Here is a 21,749-nt window from a genome sequence, read left to right on the forward strand (position 1 = left end):
AGAATAAGGTGTAATTGTGAACATTAAGCCACAGAGATGTGACCCTACAATGACTATGCTACAAGTAGTAGTTGTTCTTTATAATTCTAGCAATCAATTGTTTTGTTAAAGGCCCCTCGCACTATTAGATCTTCAAATTAGCCTAGTGATATTGTAATATGTGATTTATATTAGCTGATATATTATTGCTTTAATGGATTAACAAGAATTGGTTCTGTTACTTTTCATAACATTTGTCATTACACCACAACTGATGCCTTACTGAACAAAATGTTCTAATGAAATGAAAAGTTATTTATTTTCTAATCTTGTTTTCAAGTTTCATCAATTTTTGTTTTACTTGGCAGAATTTACAACAGAGTAAGAAGCATCACACAAATTTTATTGGGATATATAAATAGGGTCATCAAGTTGGCTTCTATACTTTAAATACCAAACCACACCTTATAGTTCTCTAGTTCTGACTCAGTGTCATGTTGATCTGGTTGCTCTGTTCATCACATTTGACTTATAGCTCAAGATTTGAAATAATTTTTAAAAAAAAAGCTCAACATTTCTTTAAACTTGTTCAAAATTTAGATTAGACCAATGAAAATAATTATATAATTTCAAGTAAACTTTAAATGTATAAAATATTAATAAGGAGAGATAATATAGACCTGAAGGCTGTGGAATATGCTAAATTTGAAGTAAGTGGGAGCTGGGAATAAAGGGAAACAACTGAGCATGATGTATATTCTACAAACTTACTTTTCTTGTTAGTGAAAGTAAACATGAGGATATAACATGTTATATGTTTTACATTTGTATTTTCACTCCAAAGAATTTGAAGGAGGGTGCCATTCTATTTTAATAATATAGATCAAGTAAGTGATAAATGCATTATAACTAAGAAAGAAGATAGCGAATAGAGTAGGAGCAAGTACACAGCCCTGCTTTACGCCATTTTCTATTGGAAAGTGATCAGAAAGGGCACCTCTGTGTCACACTGGCTTTCAGATAAAACCTAGTCCACTAAAGAGTGGGTTAGTCGGTCGAGCAACACTCGAGCAAAGATCTTTCCTGCTACTCACAGAAGTGTAATGCCTCGATAGTTTTAAGGTTTGAGCAGATAGACTTGTCCCCCTTTTTGTATAGGGATATGATTACGAAGTTCAGGTAGGACCACGCACTTCTCCCAGCATAGAGCGAACAAGTCTGTTAGACTCTCGGTTAGGGCAACACCACCCATTTTAAATATTTCAGCGTCCATCAGAGCCAGGTGCCTTGTGTTTTTTTTTTTTCGTTTAGATATTGCTGTCTCAATTTCCTCAGATGTCGGTAGGTCGTCGAGCTCCTCTCTCATATTTTTCTGGGGGACATTTGCAAGCGATTCTTTCGATAATGATGGGTCCATTGAGGCAGCGATTGCACGAAGGCATTTATATCCGGCTTCGTTCTACCGGCAATGTGTTCAATCTTCGACGTCTACTATTCCATACAAAAACAAAGGTGATGGTCATAACGGAGCTTCTCTATGCCGATGATTGCGCCCTGCTAGCTCACAATAAACATGACCTCCAGAACGCGGTAAACGAATTTAATTACGCTGCCGCCTAACCCTAACCTCGGGAAAACAGAATTCATGTTCCAGAAGTCGCCCAATAAAACATACTCAGCCCCAAGGATCACCGTAAACGGACAGCCCCTTAATGTGGTAGACCACTTCACATATCTAGGTAGTATATTGTCAAATGACGCCTCACTTTCAAGGGAAGTTGATAACCGTCTCGACAGGACCAGTAGCGCTTTTGGACGCCTTCAGGCGAGAGTTTGGCGGAACAGATCGCTCCGCCTGCCTATAAAAATTAGTGTCTACCAGTTGGTGGTTCTCTCAACCCTTCTGTATGGCTCTGAGACATGGACACTATATAGGAAACATCTAAGACTTCTTGAGCGCTTCCACCAAAGATGCTTGCGCTCCATCATGGATATAGGATGGCAAGACCGCACTACAAACAGCAATGTCCTTGTGAACGCCGGTATGGACAGTATAGAGGGACTTTTTTTGGTGTGACAGTTGCGCTGGGTAGGGCACGTATCCCGTGGGAAGCGTGATCGAGAGGCTTGGCTTGGCTACCTAGAAGGGGGATCGAGGTTCGACACCCGACTCGGGCAGAGTTGTGTTTACTGAGCGCCTAAAGGCAGCATGGAAAACCAACTCCTAGATACCCCCTCCTCCCACTGGTCCACAAATGAGATTGGACCAAACGCGCTCTGAGCATGTTATAAGCATGAAAGTAGCGCTATATAAAAGCTATAATAATGAGAGACGAACGTATGCCAATGGCAGTCTTTTTTTTTTTTTGGTGAACTAAAAGGTGATCGACGTAACAGAAGCGCCCCACGGAAACAAGTCAAAGACCAGCTTAGGCGTCAACTTTCTTTGGCTGACATAGAAGAGAGTACCTGGTTGCATGCGGCCTCAGAACAAGACAGCTGGAGGTCACTCACGAAGGCCGCGAGATACACATTTGAGACCAAATGAAAATCTGCAGACGGCGAAAAGAAAATCTAAATCGACCACCTGCGGACAATGGTTATGCTTACCCTGGATGTGGCAAAATAAGTAGGTCACAGCTGGGACTGCGCAGCCACACGAAATACTGCATTCCTGTATTATATAATTATATAAAATAAGATATAATCTACGGACTCAAAGACTAGTCTTATTATTATAGGCCTAACAAAGAAAATAACGTGGAGGTCATTGATCTGATATAGCATGTTCAGTTAGTATAGACATATAGATATAAGTACTGTCATAGACTATATATAATCTATGGTACTGTCAGTAAAAAATACTTTTAAAATGTTTCGTATAATCTTTTTTTTTCATTTCAAACATGGGTATTCGTTTCGGATCAACATCAGAGAGAAAAAAAAAGGGGGTTATTTGACACGGTTTTCGTCTGGGTAGTAATGAGCTCTTCTGTTAAACAAAATAAGATTTTTTCGTTGTTACAATTTTTACATGATTTTTAATTAGAGTCTAGTCCATAGTTACTATTACTAGTATGGTTTCTAGATGCGGCAACCACTGAACCAGTCATCTAAGATTCTAGATCTAGATCTAAGAATAAAAATAAAGAATAATAATAGATTCTAATCCTAGATAGATCTAGATCTCAGTCTAGATTTAGATCTTAGCCAAAATAGAATCAGCGGTAAAACTAATCAGCTAGTTAAGCTAGGGCTAGAGGCAGGTAGGCTACTTACTTAGGACTTACTAACTTAGTTAGGGCTTAGGGACTTAGACTTATTAGGTCTTAGTCTTAGTAAGTTAGTTATAATTAAGTAAGTTAGTTAGACTAAGCCGTCTAAGTCTAACTAAGGTCTAAGGTAGTCGAGATTGAATCATTGATTCCAAATGTAGATCCTAGTAGTAGTAGTAGTAAGTAGTAGTAGTAGTAGATTATAGTAGATACTAGATCGATCTATCGACTATTCTAAAAATAAAAAAAAAAAGTCAAAAGACTAAATCAGTCAGCAATCTAGTCTACAGTAACTTACGTTTATCGAACAAGTTAAGCTCATTCGCCGACATTTTTTATGTTTGAATTTGTGTATCTCCGTAAAAATTAGACCTAGAAAAAAACTGATTATATCTATGAACTCCTCATCCATTTTTCTTAAAAAGTAGACACGTTTTATTCTATTACTACTCAAAGTTAAACTTATATTTGATGTTAAAGTGAGTCAGGTCGATGATTTCAAAAGCTTAAAATATCGAACACTTTTTTACCTTTATCTTATCTTATCGAACATATTAAGAACTTATCGAACACATGAGAAGTATGGTGTTTTAAAAGTACTATAATCTTAAAATTTTGTGAAAAGTATGGTGTTTCAAAAGTGTTATAATCTATATTTTTTAAAATTTATATCATTTTCTTTTTACGCCATGTCAAGACAGACAGATTTTAGTCATTTTCACATGGTCCACATCGAAGGAATCTATAATCTATCACTGATCAGCTCTGCTTAGAAACTGACGGTGCTAGGCCCAGTAACGCATTACCGTAGTACTTATTTAGGTCTAAGCTATTTTGAGACATAAGGCCATTAATAAATTAAATCCAGATATTATTTATTTGAGGGAGAGCCTAATAAGCTTTGGTAGCCAATAGATAATCCTCCCCAAGTCATTGCAGGACACAACAGTTTACTTGGTTGACCTAAAAACAAAACATACGGTACGCAGCCCTACGTAACTAGCCGCCGATCTAGCACGCTCAGTGTATGTAACAGCCCAAAAGTCAGTGCTAGATATTTTTCGATCTGGGCGGGGAAGGGGGGGTGCTGAAAAGCTATGGTAGCTTGCGAGCTGTGTTACCTATAGATGTAGATAGATCCGTCCTCCCTAAACCACTTGGTTGACAAAAAAAAAAACACCGTATTTTAGAGCACGCTTAGTATTTGTCACACACACACAAACAACATATCTATATATCTATCACGCCTAGTGTTTGTGACCTAATTAGCGGCTTGACCTTAGGTACTCGAATGATGGCTCTTCCCCCTTTCCCCTCAACATTGTTCTTACTACAACTTGAATAATGTTTTGGGGCTGCGTTGGTGGCCTGGTTTACACCTGTGTGTTGGGCTGTCACTGACCATTTTTTTTTGTTGTGTGTTAGTCTGGTGGCTGCGTTTGGATTGAGTCTGAAAAAGTGTGAATGTTGGAGAGTGGAATTGCGTAAGAAGAAAGCGCGGGTAAGGGGGTGTAGGCAGAATAAGAGAGTGGTTAAATGTGTTATTGTTATTATTTTGAGTATTTGTTATGTTTCAAAGGAGTGTCTTTGTAGCGCATTATGAGCTTTATCATACTTTATGGTATATGGTACTTTATATATAATTTTTTTAGACCCTGCGCCACACGTCTAGATCGAGAAGCACATCTGAATATGTATTTGAGGCTGACGTCACATTTTAATGGTCGATCAATTATTGATGATCTCTTGATACAGTGTCTGGACTGTTTCTCTCCCCCCCCCCCTTTTTTTTTTACCTACCAGAGACATTTTTATTTCAAAATACCATATCTACATTCTATACCCCCCCCCCCCCCCCCCAGCCCTTTCGTTTTATTAATATCTCTTCACATCAAGCACATGTGCTAGGTATTGGTTTATAAAACATAATTGGGAAGTTAATAGAATGGGGCATCTGAAAAAAAAAACACAACTGGATATATTCTAAATTCATTGTTCCTGTGTTATATTCTATATTCCTTGCACCTATGGTAGCACAACGATGATAATAGCATCAAACTATATGTGTCATAAAATCAAGCTTTTAAAATGGGTACAATTAGTGCATATCGATGTAAATCTATTTACTTAGAAAAATATAGCACATTTACGGTAAACCAAAAATAGCTGATACAAATTGTAACACATGGGTAATTTATATATGTACTTTGCATTACATTATTTTTAAAAATAACAATTAAAAAATATATAATTTAAATATTTTGTGTTCTTTGGGTTATATCCCTTTGATGTTTATTTTTAACATTAAAATGGCGTTCGATATCTTACGAAGCTGAGATTGCTTATATAAAAACTGCTATTATCGAACACCCCCTTTTTAAACCTCAATTTTCATGTTTAGGTAGCAAAGGACACTTTAAAGAAAATTGTTGCAAATATTTCTCAGCCTAATTAGAAGCGTATTATATAGTTTTTGTTGAGCTGAACATCATTGGCATTAAAAAATACCCTTAACCCGAGACTCACTTCACTCTTCCCAAGAGGTCAAAAAAAGTGAAATTTTTATACCAATATTACCAATGCACTTTGAATATAAGTAAAAAAATTATCCTCGGGTGAAAATGAAACTAAATATAACTAAACTATAAAGAAATGGACGATGCACAATAGGAATGGACTAGTTTCGTCATAATCATCGAAATAAAGGAGAATTTTAAAAAATACAATGGGGTGTTTGATAAGTACCTTAAAACAAAGGTGTTCGATAGATGTAAGTTACTCTAGATCTAATTCTATACTCAGTCAGTTAATTAATACCCGACTACAGAAGAGTCTACTTAAAACTTTTTTACTTAGTCTTAGTAGTCTAAGTACTTATAATAGTTATATAATAAGTTACTAATCTAGTTAGACTCTAGTTATTAGGACCAGTGACAGTGTCCCAGTCACGCCCAGGCCAGTGACAGTGTGTTTAGTGACACTAGGCGTGAGTAGAGCAGGGGTTTAGACTTAGTCACGTCTTAGTGACAGTGCAGTGAGCGACTGACACAGAGTGAGTGCTTTTTTAAATTTTTGGGTATAGATCTAGATATGATATAAATTAACTAATAACTTAATATAAGTCTCTATCTAATTTAGTAATTATATATCAAAGTATTAGTTTACATGACAAGATATGCACAATCAGGTGGTAAAACTTCCCATCAAAGGACCCTTTTGAAGAATGTTACGCAAGTGGCAGCGCCACGCTATCTATTGCTTCAGTAATCAGGTCACAAGTTTACCGGCTTGACGGTGTCAGTAGTATCTCCCTCTAAAGCAAAAAAAAAATATTAAGATCAAGGCATCAATGCCAGGAAGTGTCTTTTTAGATATATATGTGGCTCCTTTGTCTCGAAAGGCAATGGATGCTCCCAAATGAGTCACTGGTTTTGGCTTAATCTCGAGACGGGGCAGAATCTGGTGTGGCTAATCAAGCCAATTCTAGAACAGCAGACTTTGCCACAATTCGTACAACCTGTAACTGTTGTCTCCCGTGTTGTTTTAGCCGCTTTGCAGCAGCACCAGAGTTTCCTCTCCGGGGCGCATTCCTGGGCCTTGGATAAAGGGGTCATGGGTGGCCCATGCGTCATGATCCCTCTCTCGACCTTGCTGATGTGATCCAAAGGAACTCTTTAGGTTCTATGTAAACAAATGAAAGATTGTCCTGCTGGTTGCCTTACAAGAAACAAAGGCACTCTTTAGGTTCTATGTAAACAAATGAAAGATTGTCCTGCTGGTTGCCTTACAAGAAACAAAAGCACTCTTTAGGTTCTATGTAAACAAATGAAGATTGTCCTGCTGGTTGCCTTACAAGAAACAAAAGCACTCTTTAGGTTCTATGTAAACAAATGAAAGATTGTCCTGCTGGTTGCCTTACAAGAAACAAAAGCACTCTTTAGGTTCTATGTAAACAAATGAAGATTGTCCTGCTGGTTGCCTTACAAGAAACAAAGGCACTCTTTAGGTTCTATGTAAACAAATGAAAGATTGTCCTGCTGGTTGCCTTACAAGAAACAAAGGCACTCTTTAGGTTCTATGTAAACAAATGAAAGATTGTCCTGCTGGTTGCCTTACAAGAAACAAAGGCACTCTTTAGGTTCTATGTGAACAATGCGATCAGTGGTGGCACACTTGTTGCACATCAGTCCCTCAGAATGCAGAAGAAGGATTAGAAAAATTCAACCTTCTGTGTTCCGCCTGTTGCCCTGATCAATATCGTTAGTTCACATTAAACTTTAAAAAAAAATGTTATCATACATAACTCTTTACATTTCTATATTAAATACTTTCATTATTTCATGCTATATTATAGCAATCATAATTATTGTTATTGTGATATTATAGTTAAAAAGTTAAAGATGGTCACTTTAATTTTATTTTTATTTATTTTCACCAATTGTGAATAATATTGAAATTTTAAATATATAAATTTGAATACAGCTATATATAAATCTTTCTAAGCCTGTAAAAAAATCTTTGTTTTTTTTTCTTTAATTTTTTTTTTTTTACTTTTTTTTTAATAACATGTTCATGCTCAGAAACCATAAAACAAAAAATTAAAAAAAATAAAACCTAATTTAAAATTATATATTAATAAGAATAGTGAAAAATTAATACACACAACATAAAATAAAAAGTCCAAATTAAAGTAAAGCTCTCAATAAAACATGCAAACATAAAATAAACTACAAATTATTATATGCTACAATCTTCATCATTTAACTCTATTCAGTCATACAATATAAACTGATTTTAGTATGACAAAACTACTTTGAAATTAAAAATAAATCTATATTGTCTTATTGGAAATGCATGGGGTATCTTAGAATTTAGTTAATATTAATATAAAATTAAAATTTGAGTTTATTGAAGCCTGAAATAAATTATGGTGTCCGAAATCAAATAAACTGTGACAAATTTGTCTGAATTAATAATGACACATGGTCTCTTTTGACCTTAAATATAATAAAAAATATAGGATAGGGTACAAAAATAAGTAGGCAACCTTTTCTTCATAAATTAAAGAACATTTTGGTACTTCATTTTTGTTTCTATGTCAAACAATTATCAAATAATGCGCTGTCGAAGTCAAACTTTGCAATTTTGGCCTGTAGGTGTCCAAATAGCATAAACTACTCTAATAATTTTTAACGTATACTCCAATTTTTGGCTGAGTCTTACTCTGCAAGTGACTGGTCTAAAATGTTTTTGTTATGAAATGGCTGTTATTTATTAACATTTTGTTTTCTCTACCTACAGATCTTTGAATCAGCTTGTTGACTTTAAAATCATTCTGTATAAATAAATATAGAAATACTGTAAAATGTTTGACATTATTGTTCTAACAGAAGGTTACACCCAGCTGGACTCACAAGGTATAGACTTTATTTTTTTTCTTTGTTTTCTTGAAATCATTTTTTTTTATTCAAGAATACTTAAGGACTTAATGGTATTAATCATTTATAACTTTTAACCCATTGACATTTTTTTAATGTTTAAATATTACTGAAACCCTTGGATTTAAAGGTTCTGTTTTTTTTGTTTTTTAAAACCTATTCTGTATTTGCCAATAGATGGTAAAACTTTTAATTTAGGGACCATGGCTTCTCAGCTCAATAAGTTGGCAGTTATCTATCCTTACATATTCTGACATACTATTGGGACCTACATGCACTCTCTCTCTCTCTCTCTCTCTCTCTGTCCTAGTTGATCTAGATCTGACTGCAAGATCTATATGTGATATAGATTAAATACTTCAATGATTTATTCTGGGTTTGATTTGACCCCCCCCCTCTTTCCCTTTTACCCCCTCCCCCCTAAAAAAAATCTTCACATAAGCTATTGTAATTAAGCTAGATGTCAAATCATTATAATTGCATACAAATGGTGTTATTATTGATAATTAGTGCTATTGTATTCTATAATCTACTTTTAAAAGGCTTCATCATAAATAAAGTTCATAATTTGATTCAGTTTGAAAAGATGTGGTAACACATTTTTTTTTTTATACTAGAGCAACATTTAAAAAAACAACAACCAATGAATAAGAAAATATTCATTCCTTTGATTTATAAAATTTTAGACCAATTTATTCTCCTATTTTAATATTATGAAATTTGCTGTATAATACATTTTTTTTTTTTCAAAATCTACAATGATGTTAATTAATATATCGTTTACTTTGAAGGAACTGTTAGATCATGTAGCACCATCACACTACTAAAAGGTCCCCACCGCAACATTATTGTTAATACTGGGAACCCTTGGGGAAAGGGACTTACTTCTCAAAGGTAAACTTTAATTTTATTTTAATTTTTATTTTCCCTTTTTTAGGATATATTTACCTCTAGATGAGCTGCACATCTTTGTGAAAAGATTTGTATCAGAACCTTATATAGGCCAGACTAGATTTGTATCCGAACTTTATATAGGCCAGACTAGATTTGTATCCGAACTTCTTTGGTCACCTACTGACTACATGTAGGATTGCTTAGATCCAATATTTTCCATCTAAATAGCTTTGTATTGCTAATTGTCTATAAATCTGTCTTTCATCCAGTAAAATCTTTTCTTATATAATACTGATACTTGGACTCATGCATTTCTTAACATTTTACAGATGTTTAGTTTTTCATTTTGGCTAATTCAGACAGATATTTTATGTCTATTTGAACTATTTCTCAGAAAGAAAGGCACTTAAAGTATTAGACCATAATTGGAAAAAATGATTAACATACTTTAATCTTTCACTAGTTCCTGTTTCGAACCCTGCAATCTATTGTGCAGATGATTATGTGGCCAGCACAATGACCAACTGCCTTTACTTTTCCCAACTAAAGTTAGGTACCCTACCTATTTCTTCTTGGGACTGTGGGTCACACTAGAATTCTTGCTTAGCCTTTAAGATCAGTTTTCATCTCCAAACCAAGTATTTCTCAAATATTTGCTGGTTGAAAACAATAAGAATTTCATTTGTGCCGCCTTAAGTTGGCTGGAGAAATTTTTAGCGCTGTAGGCTTTTACAATGAAGGCTTTTAGAATGTAATGAAAAAGAAGACATATTATTATAAAACAATATTCTGATTTTATTTATCATAAATATTTACAATATGTATAGAATCCAAATTTATGTATCGGTATTAAATGTTCATTGACTCGCTGTTTTTCTTCCACCCCCCTTTTCACATTTTTTCAAATTGTCACTCCCCACAGTTTGAGAAATACTGTCCTAGCCAAAACTTCTTGCAGGGATAGAAGCAGTCTGGTTCTAACTTTGGACCGTAGTGGTGACATTCTCAAACACATACCAAAATAACTAGGCAGCCATCTCTTCTGTTGACTAGTTGCTTGCATCCCTCTCTGCACTCAGAATGACAGTCACAGAGTCAGTTCTGTCCACTCCTTGCTCGATTCTTTCCCCCTTTATAATTCACCAGATGAAGGACAAATGATGTTGTAACATGACCATACATTGTTTATGGTTTTATCAGTAGTCAATAGGGCACCATGAGAAGGAATCAACTTCAAAACACTTGTCACAGTACAAATAATGTTGTTTTTTTTTTAACTAAAACAGATGTTTAGACACAATTTATATTTGTCTTCATATTGTTACTACTTTAAAACATTTAAATACTGTACTCTTCCCTTTGAGGCCACATACTTTTTTTTCTTTAAGGTCAAGTGCATTTGTCTTTGAGGCCAAGTACCCTTTTCTTTTTAGGTCAAGTACTCTTTAGTTTAAGACAAGTACTCTTCTCTTTGAGGCCAAGCCATTCATGAGACCAGTACATCATTTTGTTGCGACTAGTCATCTGGCCTGCATTTTGACAACCTAAAATAACTTTCTCCAACATAATTCACATACATAAGATCTGACTTACATAAAATAAGAGTTAAGATCTTTTTTTACTATTTAGAATCTGTGTATGCTCTGCAGCTTTGAGTGACCAGGGTTTGAAACCTGAAGACATCCACTATGTTATTTGCTTAAATGGACACATAGAACAGATTGGCAACCTCAACCTCTTCTCTGGAGCTGTCCATTGTGTAGGCTATGATATTTGTCAACATGATCAGTACTTACTGCATGAGTTGAAAGAGGTATCTACAGACTAATATTTTTTGTTTTTAGTGTTTTGTGCAGACACAGTTTAAATTCTTTGTATTGCTCCCCTATGATTGTAGTAGTTGCATAGATAAAGATTTTGTAGACATAATAATGCAACTAGCGAAGCTTCCCTTTGCTATCTTAATATCCATATAGCTGGTGAAGTAAAAGTTCATCAGTCGCTGGGCCATTTGAAGAGCTCTTTGTCAAACTCAGAGATTATTCTAATCAGGTCTTAAATGTAACTTTTCTATGGGAAGATTGGACAGACATCTTAATGTAGACAGAAAATGTGATTGTTCTACAAATTTATTCTTAAACACTCAAACATTCATAAATGTTCTCAAATCTTAAGGCAGTTCTCAAACAGAATCGAACTATCCAACTCATCACATTCCATTTAAATTCCTCTTCTGCTATACCATGGCATTATGATGTAGCCTGATTTAGACATTTTTAGTTTTTGACATGCTGAAGTTGAAGCTTTGTTTGTTGACTGGCTTGCATTTTGAACATGTTTATGTATTTGTATTGATGATGTTTACTTTTGATATCCTTGAGTTATTTTTGTGTAAAACAAGATAAGAAATAGAAAACTTCATTGTTACACTGACTGTTTAAATAGAGCTAAGTAATTCCCTATTTCCTTCATTTGTTAGTAAATAAAGCAATTGGCTTGTTTTATCAACTACTTTTCATTTGTCATTAATAATTGCATACAATGTTTAATTTCTTTAAATATCTTTGCATGCTGAACTACCTAGAATGTCATCATTATCCTTTCCTTTAAGTTCCGGAGTATGATGAATGTATATGTCAGATCCTTTCTATGTGCTAATTTCTTAGTATAAAAAATCAGAACAAATTAATTTCTTAATAAATAAAAATACAAATCATTTTGTTTGAATAAAAACATCATTTTAATCTTGAAATAGCTTGAAGAAGCCATCATTTAAGGGAATATCTCATGTTTACTTTTTTACAAATATCTTTCTGAGTCCTACCCTGCGTCACTGCACATTATGGATAAACTTTTCTTTATTTATTCTTGATACTGCAGGTCTTATTTGTTCTTCCTGCAGGGGATGCCCTTCAACATAGATGAGGATGTAGAAATAGGGCCAACACCTGGTCATACAAGAAATGATGTGTTGGTGGTGGTGAAGAAGGCTAATCTTGGAGTATTAGTTGGGTTGGTTGGTTGTTTTTTTGTTGTTGTTGTTAGGTGGTGTAAGAAAAGTACAACCTTCTGCTTGACACAGAAAATCATGTTGAAGGATTATACTATCCAGCTTTAAAAAGTATGGTTAAAGTTCCCTTTCCAACCTTGCAATCAAACGCAAGATGATGTAAAGGTCATATGTTTCTGTGGCCCCCTGGTTCAGAAGCCAAGGGCTTTACTGTTCAGCCATTGGGCCTCCACTTTATTTTCAAACTGATGTTTAATGTTTTTTCAATTTTGTGTTTCACAGGGGATTTATTTTATTGTGAAGGTGATCTTTTCTCCCCCTCCCTTTGGCTAAAAAAAAAGTGAGCGACCAAATCTCCAGGTGCAATCAAGATATACCATATTGGAGATGACTGACTTTATCATACCAGGACATGGACCTACGTTTAAGGTGCATTTAAGTTGTTTTGTCCTTCCCTTTGGCATGAGTCTGTCTTATATGTTTACAGCATTGTCATTTTCCTCTTAAATGATGTGCATTCTTGAAAAGTTTATGTTTGATTTTAGTAGTATTTAAGTTGATTTAAAAAAAAAAGTTGGATATAAAACCATTTTTTAGATTGATAAGTGTATTGCCAGGCCTAAGGCATTATCTGTTGACTCCATGACCTGGTACATTACAGTTTGACCACCCACAATTGTGATTTGTTTTTAATCCAAAATGTAATATCTGCAACTTATAGAATGTATAAAAAAGTAGCCATTGGACAAATGTTCAAACTGAAATGTGCTTGTAAATAATAATAATATGGGATTAATACATAATATTAAAACAGTTTAGGCACCAGTATCCAACATTAAGTCTGATTTGAGCTGATCAGATTTTTAAAGACTGAATTAAGAGACAAAATAAACTAGTGCAAAATTTATTTTTTTTATTCTGAAATTTTTTCCTTCTTTCAGGTCCCACAAGGCTATAAAAGTCAGAGGATCTTGGACGAACATGAGGAACACATCAGCTCTCCACAGATGACAACATCCACTTCAAAATGTATTATTATTGAAACTGATTAATTGTTTTTTTGTGTGCTTTTTTTGGACAAGTTCTAGATTTCTAGATTATGAAACAAGCAAATAACTATGCATACAACATATCTTTTTTTTTTAAATATTAAAATTGATATTTCTTGATTTCAGAATCAAGAATGTAGTTGTATTTTAATCCAGAATGCTTCACTAAGCCACCTCTTAACATCTTTATGTTTCCTATAGTGGATGAAAAATTATACTGAACGAAAGGAACTGCTGAAATAGACGAAGGAAACAGAGGCGATGGAAACGAGGTAATCCTTTTTTTTTTCCCATTTACAAATATATTCTGTTATCAGATGTAAGGCTTGCTAAGAATACATCATATGGTCTATTTCTAGGGGTGCACCGGATAGTACTTTTTATATTTGGCTGGAGCTGAATATTGCCGAATAGTAAAATATGATATTTGGCCGAATCTGGATACCTACATGTCTTGTAAATACCTTGTGTTGATGAAAATTTTGCAAAACTGTTAAATAACATACCTATATTATTTTTTTTCCTTGTATATACCTTATTGTTTTAAACTCTATTTACTGGTTAGGGTTAGGGCCCTAACCCAACCCTGCCTAATTAACTAATCTGTGTAGCATGAGTGTCTGTGTATGTGCGACCAACTGTAGAGGGTGTGTGTGGGAGGGTCAATGAAAATATGTAACTAGTTACTAAAGTAAATTTTTCAAAAGTAAAATCTGGCTTGTATAGTGGGTAGATGTATGTATTCATGAATTTCAGACCAACAGCTGATCATCAGACTTTAAATTTAAAGTCCAAAGACCGCTTCTGGTTCTGGTTTCAAGGGATTTATACTGATAATAGCTGTTAGTTAATAGTTGGAATCTGAAGCGTTAGTTGGAATCTGAAGCGTTGTAGATCAATATTTATTGTTTTAGATTAATCCATTTGATGTAAATGATATTAGGTTAACAGCGGGTGCATCAATAATACCTATTTATAGCTTGAACCTTAGATGGTGCCGAAACATAGTTTTAATTGTAGTCTTTAGGCCTATTATTGAGATCTGTTTAGATCTACAGTTGTATAGGTCTAAGAGCTTTAGGAAAACCAAATATAGAAGAAAAAAAAACTCTTCCACACCCTCCCTACCAAAAAAACCCATAAATAGACTGTATGTTTGACTGATTGTAACAACCTGGTCAGATAGATGTAGTGGGCTTACACATATAGTCCTAGTATAGTTTGTATTGTTGATGGTGTTGACCATCACACCACGTTTTTTTTACCTTGGGCATATGCAACAGTGTTGAGTGGTCGTCAGGCAAAAGGATTGGCCTGGTCAATCAAGCATGTAGACTTAGCATACTCGCACACTAATTACAGGGGTTAAGTATTTCTTAACACTCCAGTATATGTTTGTTATTTCTTTGCTAGATATAATTGCGTGCCGTAGATCAATTTCTTTTATGTGATTTTAAAATTTACTGTAAGCTTTTCCATTATAAAATAAGTCAATAGAATTAAACAATGAAATGAACTTTCTTCACATGCACATCTTTGTTTTATTTTATTGTGCAAAGAACCTATGCCTATGTAAAAAAACACATCTTCCTTAATTATTTCTGATTTTATTGTGGTTTCTGTAACTGTAACAAAATGGCACGGTAATAAGCCTATAGGTGTTAGGAAAATTAGATCAACCGTAATATTTATTTACAGTGTAGTATGCTTCCTTAGCACATTGTGTTTTTCCATTCTGGCTTAAAAATGGTCAATCTCTATCAGTAAATTGAGTGAAATAAAATAGGCCTGGTCGTGTCTTTTACGCCAATATACACAAATCTGAGACTTGTACTTTTTCTACAAAATAATTAGTTACTGGATAACTGGGCTATGCTTTGAGTTTGTTCTGTGTAGCAAAAGGTCACTCATTTAGTTATTCCAGCTAACTGAGATTTATATCCAAGTAACTAGGCACACAGGAAGAGGTGTGGCCACTAGTACAGTCACATGATTGAGATTTTTCTACAAATAAGCAAACTTATTGTCCAGTTACTCGTGTAGAGGTGTGGCTCCCTAATTAAGATTTACTACCAAGTAAACAAACTCAGTTCCCCCATGTGCCCCTTTCCATCGTATCTGACTTGTGGTCACCTGTCAATCATTGAACTCAATGTGATGGACTAAAATAAAAGGGAGTGGGAGTTTTTCATCTCTACCCCTGAAGATATACCTGGTTACCCGTATAGAGGTGTGGCTTGAAGTCCACCCCCCTACTAATGATTTACTACCAAGTAAACAAACTCTCTCGTAAGGTGTGACCTCTAGAGAGTGTCAATATGCTGGCATTAAACCTACATCCATCGTATTTGAATTGTTGTCACCTGTCTATCAATAGACTCAATGTGATGGACTAAACAAATAAAGAGAGGGGTGGGAGTTGTTCATTTCTACATCTGGAGATATACCCGCACAGCATGACGTAGTCAAGGGATATAACATCTTAACATCCTAACTAACCCCCTCAAAGGTCAAGACAAAATGAAATTGCATACCATTTGTTGCTCTATATGTAAAACACATATGTAATGTACAGTTTCATTTCTATTTATATTAACACACCTTGTCTTTATAATATTTGATGTTTGGTACATATTCATGTAGGCTCTATTTTTAAGCACATTATTATGTTTTAATATTAACATTAATACATTCTATAACAGATATTGATGGAAGGAGGTCCACTTTGTGCATATTAAATAGGTGTACTTTTTACTATTTGGCCAACTACCTGGCAGTGATATTCGACCGGAGCCAAATATGGCAGAATGGGGAAAAAAGGCCAGATATTCGACAAAAGCTGGAGCGACTATCCGGTGCACCCCTATAGGCTATCTATTACATTGCTATGAATTCAAGAAGAGGGTCTTTTACTTTGTGAAAGGTGAAAGGTTTTGTAATAGACTATAACAACAAGAGTCTCAATTAACACATTGAATTTTTTTAGTCTTCCATTCGTCTCCTTTACTCCAGCATCTTGTTATGAGTCTGACCCACTTTTACACACAGTCCTGACTTACACACTTTCTTTGCTGTTCACTCAACCATTTACATTCAAGATCAACTGGTCATTTCTTACACAGGCACACACACTGCACTACCAGCCACTCAAAACACATTCACTTACTAAGGTTTTTCTATGACCTTTCGCTTGTAGGCCTTCATTCAATTCTTTTTCTTGATTTTTCTATTGATTTTCATGTGAGCGAAGAGCTTTACCCTCTTTTAATACTCGAGGTAGCTAACACATATGATGTGCTAAATTATAGAATGTAATTCTTATATTAAGGACTGCATCTTAATTTCTAGGCACCTCTTCTCTTTGTCTTGTATAGATAAGTCTAATCAGAGGTAAGACTCTACTAAGGAAATAACACACAGGGTGTAAGGCCAGAAATATGAAGGCAGTTAACGCTAGGAACAATGTCCAACAAGAAGTTGAATACGTAATGAAGGGAACTGTTGAATGTTGTATTATCTAAACATCTACTACTTCAGAAACTAAAGCCGACCTGACTCAAGAGCTGATGAACAATGTCCAACAAGAAGTTTAATACGTAATGAAGGGAACTGTTGAATGTTGTATTATCTAAACATCTACTACTTCAGAAACTAAAGCCGACCTGACTCAAGAGCTGATGAACAATGTCCAACAAGAAGTTTAATACGTAATGAAGGGAACTGTTGAATGTTGTATTATTTAAACATCTACTACTTCAGAAACTAGAGCCGACCTGACTCAAGAGCTGATGAACAATGTCGAACAAGAAGTTTAATACGTAATGAAGGGAACTGTTGAATGTTGTATTATTTAAACATCTACTACTTCAGAAACTAAATCCGACCTGACTCAAGAGCTGCAAAAAAAAGTCTTCTATTAACCTTTTGCTCTACTTCCTAAATCTAGTCCTGGATAAAACACATATGAACTGTGTAAAAGTATATCTAGATTTATCCTTGACTATCAGATGTGTTATTTGTTTGCTAGACAACTCAACCCTATTATACCCTATTATATTATATTAGGATGGCTGCCTGGTCGTGCGGTTTGTGCGCTGGACTGTCGTTCGGATTTATCGACCGTCGAGGGTTCAAACCCTGCCCGCTCCCATCCCCCGTCGTCCTGCGGGAGGTTTGGACTAGGAAGTAAACTATCTTCAACTCTGAAGGAACATCCGAAACATGTAAAACATTTTACAAACAAACAAACATACACAAGAAAAAACACCTGGCAGTCTTTTCATCATTTAAAGCAAATAATCGACTAGACTAGAATCACTAGACCTATCTGACCAATAGACCAATACAACACACATTTATGGTCTACTGTCCAACATTTAGTGTTCTAGCCTGTTTATTTTAGGGCAGAGAGGGAGGGGTGTAGATGAAAGTGTTACTTTTTTTTTTCTAGGGTTGATTACCCAGATGCTCTGAGCAGATAACTGTAAATGTGTAAGTCAAGAAATCTAGATCTCAGTACTGCAGACTATAGAATCTATTATATAGGCCAACGCTTCCGAACCATCTGTCAAATGTTTAACTATCTGTTTTAAGTTGAAACTATAAAAAAGATAAACATCTAAGTTCTCCTATTATTAACAAATTATAGTTTGGCACTAATTAATTAATTAAAACCACCAATTATTGTTCTAAAACACTTCAACTTCCCACTGTAAATTAACAAAAGTAAGCAGAGCATGAGATATAAACACAACCATGTGATGTAAACATAACCATGTGACTCAGAAGAAATTTGGAACAACCCCATTTGCCATCACTGTTCTAGATCAACAAATATTAGATTATAATTTAATCTAAATTTTATACTAATTACTAAATCTAGTAAATTTTAGGATCTAATCATTCTATCATTAATTTAGATCTAGTCATCTAGACTAGCGTCACGATTACGCTAGATGTCTAGATCTGGAAAATCTAGATTACTCTAGATTTAGACTTTACATAGTGACAGAGTAGATGATACTAAAAATTGATAAAGATTTTTAGAATCTAGGTAAGATCTAAAACTATAAGAAGATCCAATACTATAAGAACTACTCTGAATTTAGATCTTAACTTGGTCAGAGTCTCTATATTCTATCATGGAGACTATCTAATTTAGTCTAGTAGTAGTAATCTAGATTAGTTTCTAGCTGTATTCTGTGTTTAATATATACTTTATAGACTTTTTTAGAATGGTAGAGATATTTAGTATATTATTATGGAATGTATACACACTTCTGGTTAGTGTGATTCCAGCCCCCACCTCATTGTGGTTGCCCTGGGGTGGTCAAGAAGAACTGTTTTTTTTTTTTGGTTGTGGTTTCATGGCCACGACCAATGTAAAATAGCCACGCAGCTCTGTCCCAGCTTGTTGGAAATATGGCAAGCTTAGTAGCCACTGTACCTGACTCACCAGGTTCGGAATGAAGGCAAAAAGCTGGAGGTCAATATGCTAGCTGAAGAAGACTTGAACAAGTGAGCCCAGCCAATTTCAACATTATAATACCATTGCACTGAAAGACTGCACAAAACAGGAAGAGTTAAAGATCACCTTATCAAACAAGTTCCAGCTCCTAGAAGAGGAGACAGTAGAACAGACATGGCAGAAACTGAAAAAAAACAAAACAGTAAATTTCACATGCCAAGAAGTACTGGGTCTCAAGTCATACACCCACAAGGAGTGGAGTTCAGCAGAAACTCTTCAGAAGATCAAGGAAAGAAGAGAGAAGAAAGCAGGCATGAACAACAGTAAAACAAGAGCAGCAAAAGGAAAAGCACAAAAAAGAATATGCTGAAATAGATAGGAGTATCAAGCATAGCATCAGAACAGACAGGCAAAACTACATTGAAGCACTAGCAAAAGAAGCAGCTCTTCAGAACAGTACCAAAGAACTGTAACCAGTTATCAAAAATATATCTGGAAAATTTGCCATGTCAGAGAGGCCAGTAAAGGACAAAAATGGTGACTTGATAACAGACGAAGAGGACAAAAGAAGAGACTGGTCGATCATTTCCAAGAGCTTCTTTACAGACCTACTCCTGTCAACCCACCAAAGATACCGCCAGCTGTAAGAGACCTATCAAGTGCAGTGCACCCACTAAAGAGCTGACAATTTATTTGAAGAAGTAGTTGATAACACAAACCATATTCATCTATTGGAATCTGCAATAGAAAAATTTGATGTAAAATTCAAGCATATATTGTATTTGTCCTCACTGTCATGAGCTCTTTTGCAGAGTAGTATTGTCTCTATTCAATAACACTGAAGAAATTTAGATTAGAATATATCTTTCTTGAGTTTAATTTCTTCAAACTTGATTCAAAATCAAATAAGCTATCCAACAATACAAAAATTAACATGAATCACTTTTATGAAATAGCTGGCTATCTTACAATATTGTCAAATAACTGAAGTACATAAACTACTAGTGGAATAATGACCACTGAACAATGACTCATCTAGGAAGCTTCGTGTTGCCTGGCCTTTCTTGCTACATAATTCTTAGTCTTCTACCTATTCCTGACTACTCATGCATGTTTACCTAAACATCTCTTCAAGGTCATCTAAAAGAATGACCTATTTACCTAGTCGTTCACTCACACACTCCACTTTTAGCCCACTGGACTAGTTAACTTATTCTTGGAATTAAGTCACTTAACATTATTTCCTGTACCATGACAAAAATTGTTTTCTTCCTACTTGAGCTATGATTGTACAGAATGTTACTGGTCTCTGCCCAGATTTTCAACTGTTCATTGTATTCACAAAACTTTTTTTTTTCTAAAAGGCTTCCATTCTGTATTCTGTTTGTTCATTTGGCTTCAAACAAGCTACAGAATGAATGTCTGTCCTTGTGTTACTTTCATCTCTAATAAGTTCACGATCTCCATCAAATATTTCGCTTAAACCACTCTTGACGACGTCTTGAATCGTTTCTTTGTTCTCCTCATCATCTTCTGTACTCTCTTCCTCACCCAGGCTCGCTTTATTAAGTCTGTTTAGTGCCACTCTGACAAATACACTGCCATGTCTCACAAAAAAACTTTTCCATCTTGAAAGACCAGGTCCCAACCATCTTTCTTTGCCTTCACACTTGTAAAAAAACTTTGTCATCATTTTCTGATGCTTGAACTTTAGAATGCAGGGCTCATTGTATTCTTTCACTTCAATCAACTATAGATGTTATTCTTAATTAGGAGAGAAAGTCTAATTTACACTTTTTTTTCTTAAGTTCATTCGAGAGTAGTAGTTTCTGTTTGTTTTGACAGGTTGAACTAGAGGAGCAAAAAAGAACTAAAGAAAACCGTAGGAAGAGAATGCGTGAAGTAAAGGAACTGGATATAACAGCTGACAATCTGTGAGTCTTGAAAAATATATTTATTTAATTTTTTTACCATGTTTTTATCAAATATATGAATATGTTTTTTTCTTACTTAAAATGTGAGACAAATAAAACAGGGTTCTCAATTCTATATGAATAGAACAATGTCTTCATTAAAGAGCCTTTTTATTAGCCTCTATTTGTTCTGTACATTGTCTACTTTAAGATTTAAAATTACATTGCCCCAGCTAATGTGCATTTTGGACATAAATTAAAATAGGATGTCTAAATAAGATAACTTACTAAACTTAAGAGTTGCAATTTCCTACTAATACCAATGGATGACACTGTTAGACATTGTTATGTACAAAATAATATCCTAGAATTAGCAAAAAACAAGAACAAAGCTTTTTAAATATATACTCTCATTCTGAAACAGTAAAAGGAAAAAAAAAACAATTAACTTAGTGAATGTATTATGAAAACAATGTAAGGAACATCATAATATATAAAGCAAAACATTTTGGCAAATATTTTTTTAATGGTAAAGTCAGTCTATATCCTCTTAGCACACTCATCAAAAAAATGTAGGCTTTCATTTATTGACTTATTCAGACAGACTTAGCTTGAAATACATAAAAAGTGAAATTAAAATAATTTTTTTTTTAAAAAAAGCTTATCAGATGATCCAATTATTGTCAGCTTTAGTAGAAAAGGTTGAAGATACTAGAAAAAGATT

General features: G+C 34.6%; 1 protein-coding gene across 1 annotated transcript; it reads left to right on the forward strand.

Annotated features, from left to right (window-relative positions):
* Positions 1–3,058: 3,058 nt before the first annotated feature.
* On the forward strand, positions 3,059–12,538 carry LOC129927878 (metallo-beta-lactamase domain-containing protein 1-like). Its single transcript, XM_056039499.1, has 5 exons — positions 3,059–3,206; positions 8,556–8,671; positions 9,484–9,586; positions 11,216–11,399; positions 12,467–12,538. Exons 2-5 carry the CDS (start codon positions 8,620–8,622, stop codon positions 12,509–12,511), a joined length of 384 nt encoding a protein of 127 aa, XP_055895474.1. The 5' UTR covers positions 3,059–3,206; positions 8,556–8,619; the 3' UTR covers positions 12,512–12,538.
* Positions 12,539–21,749: the final 9,211 nt, after the last annotated feature.

Source organism: Biomphalaria glabrata, chromosome 8 (assembly GCF_947242115.1).
Source record: "Biomphalaria glabrata chromosome 8, xgBioGlab47.1, whole genome shotgun sequence".
In the NCBI taxonomy this organism is placed as follows: domain Eukaryota; kingdom Metazoa; phylum Mollusca; class Gastropoda; family Planorbidae; genus Biomphalaria; species Biomphalaria glabrata.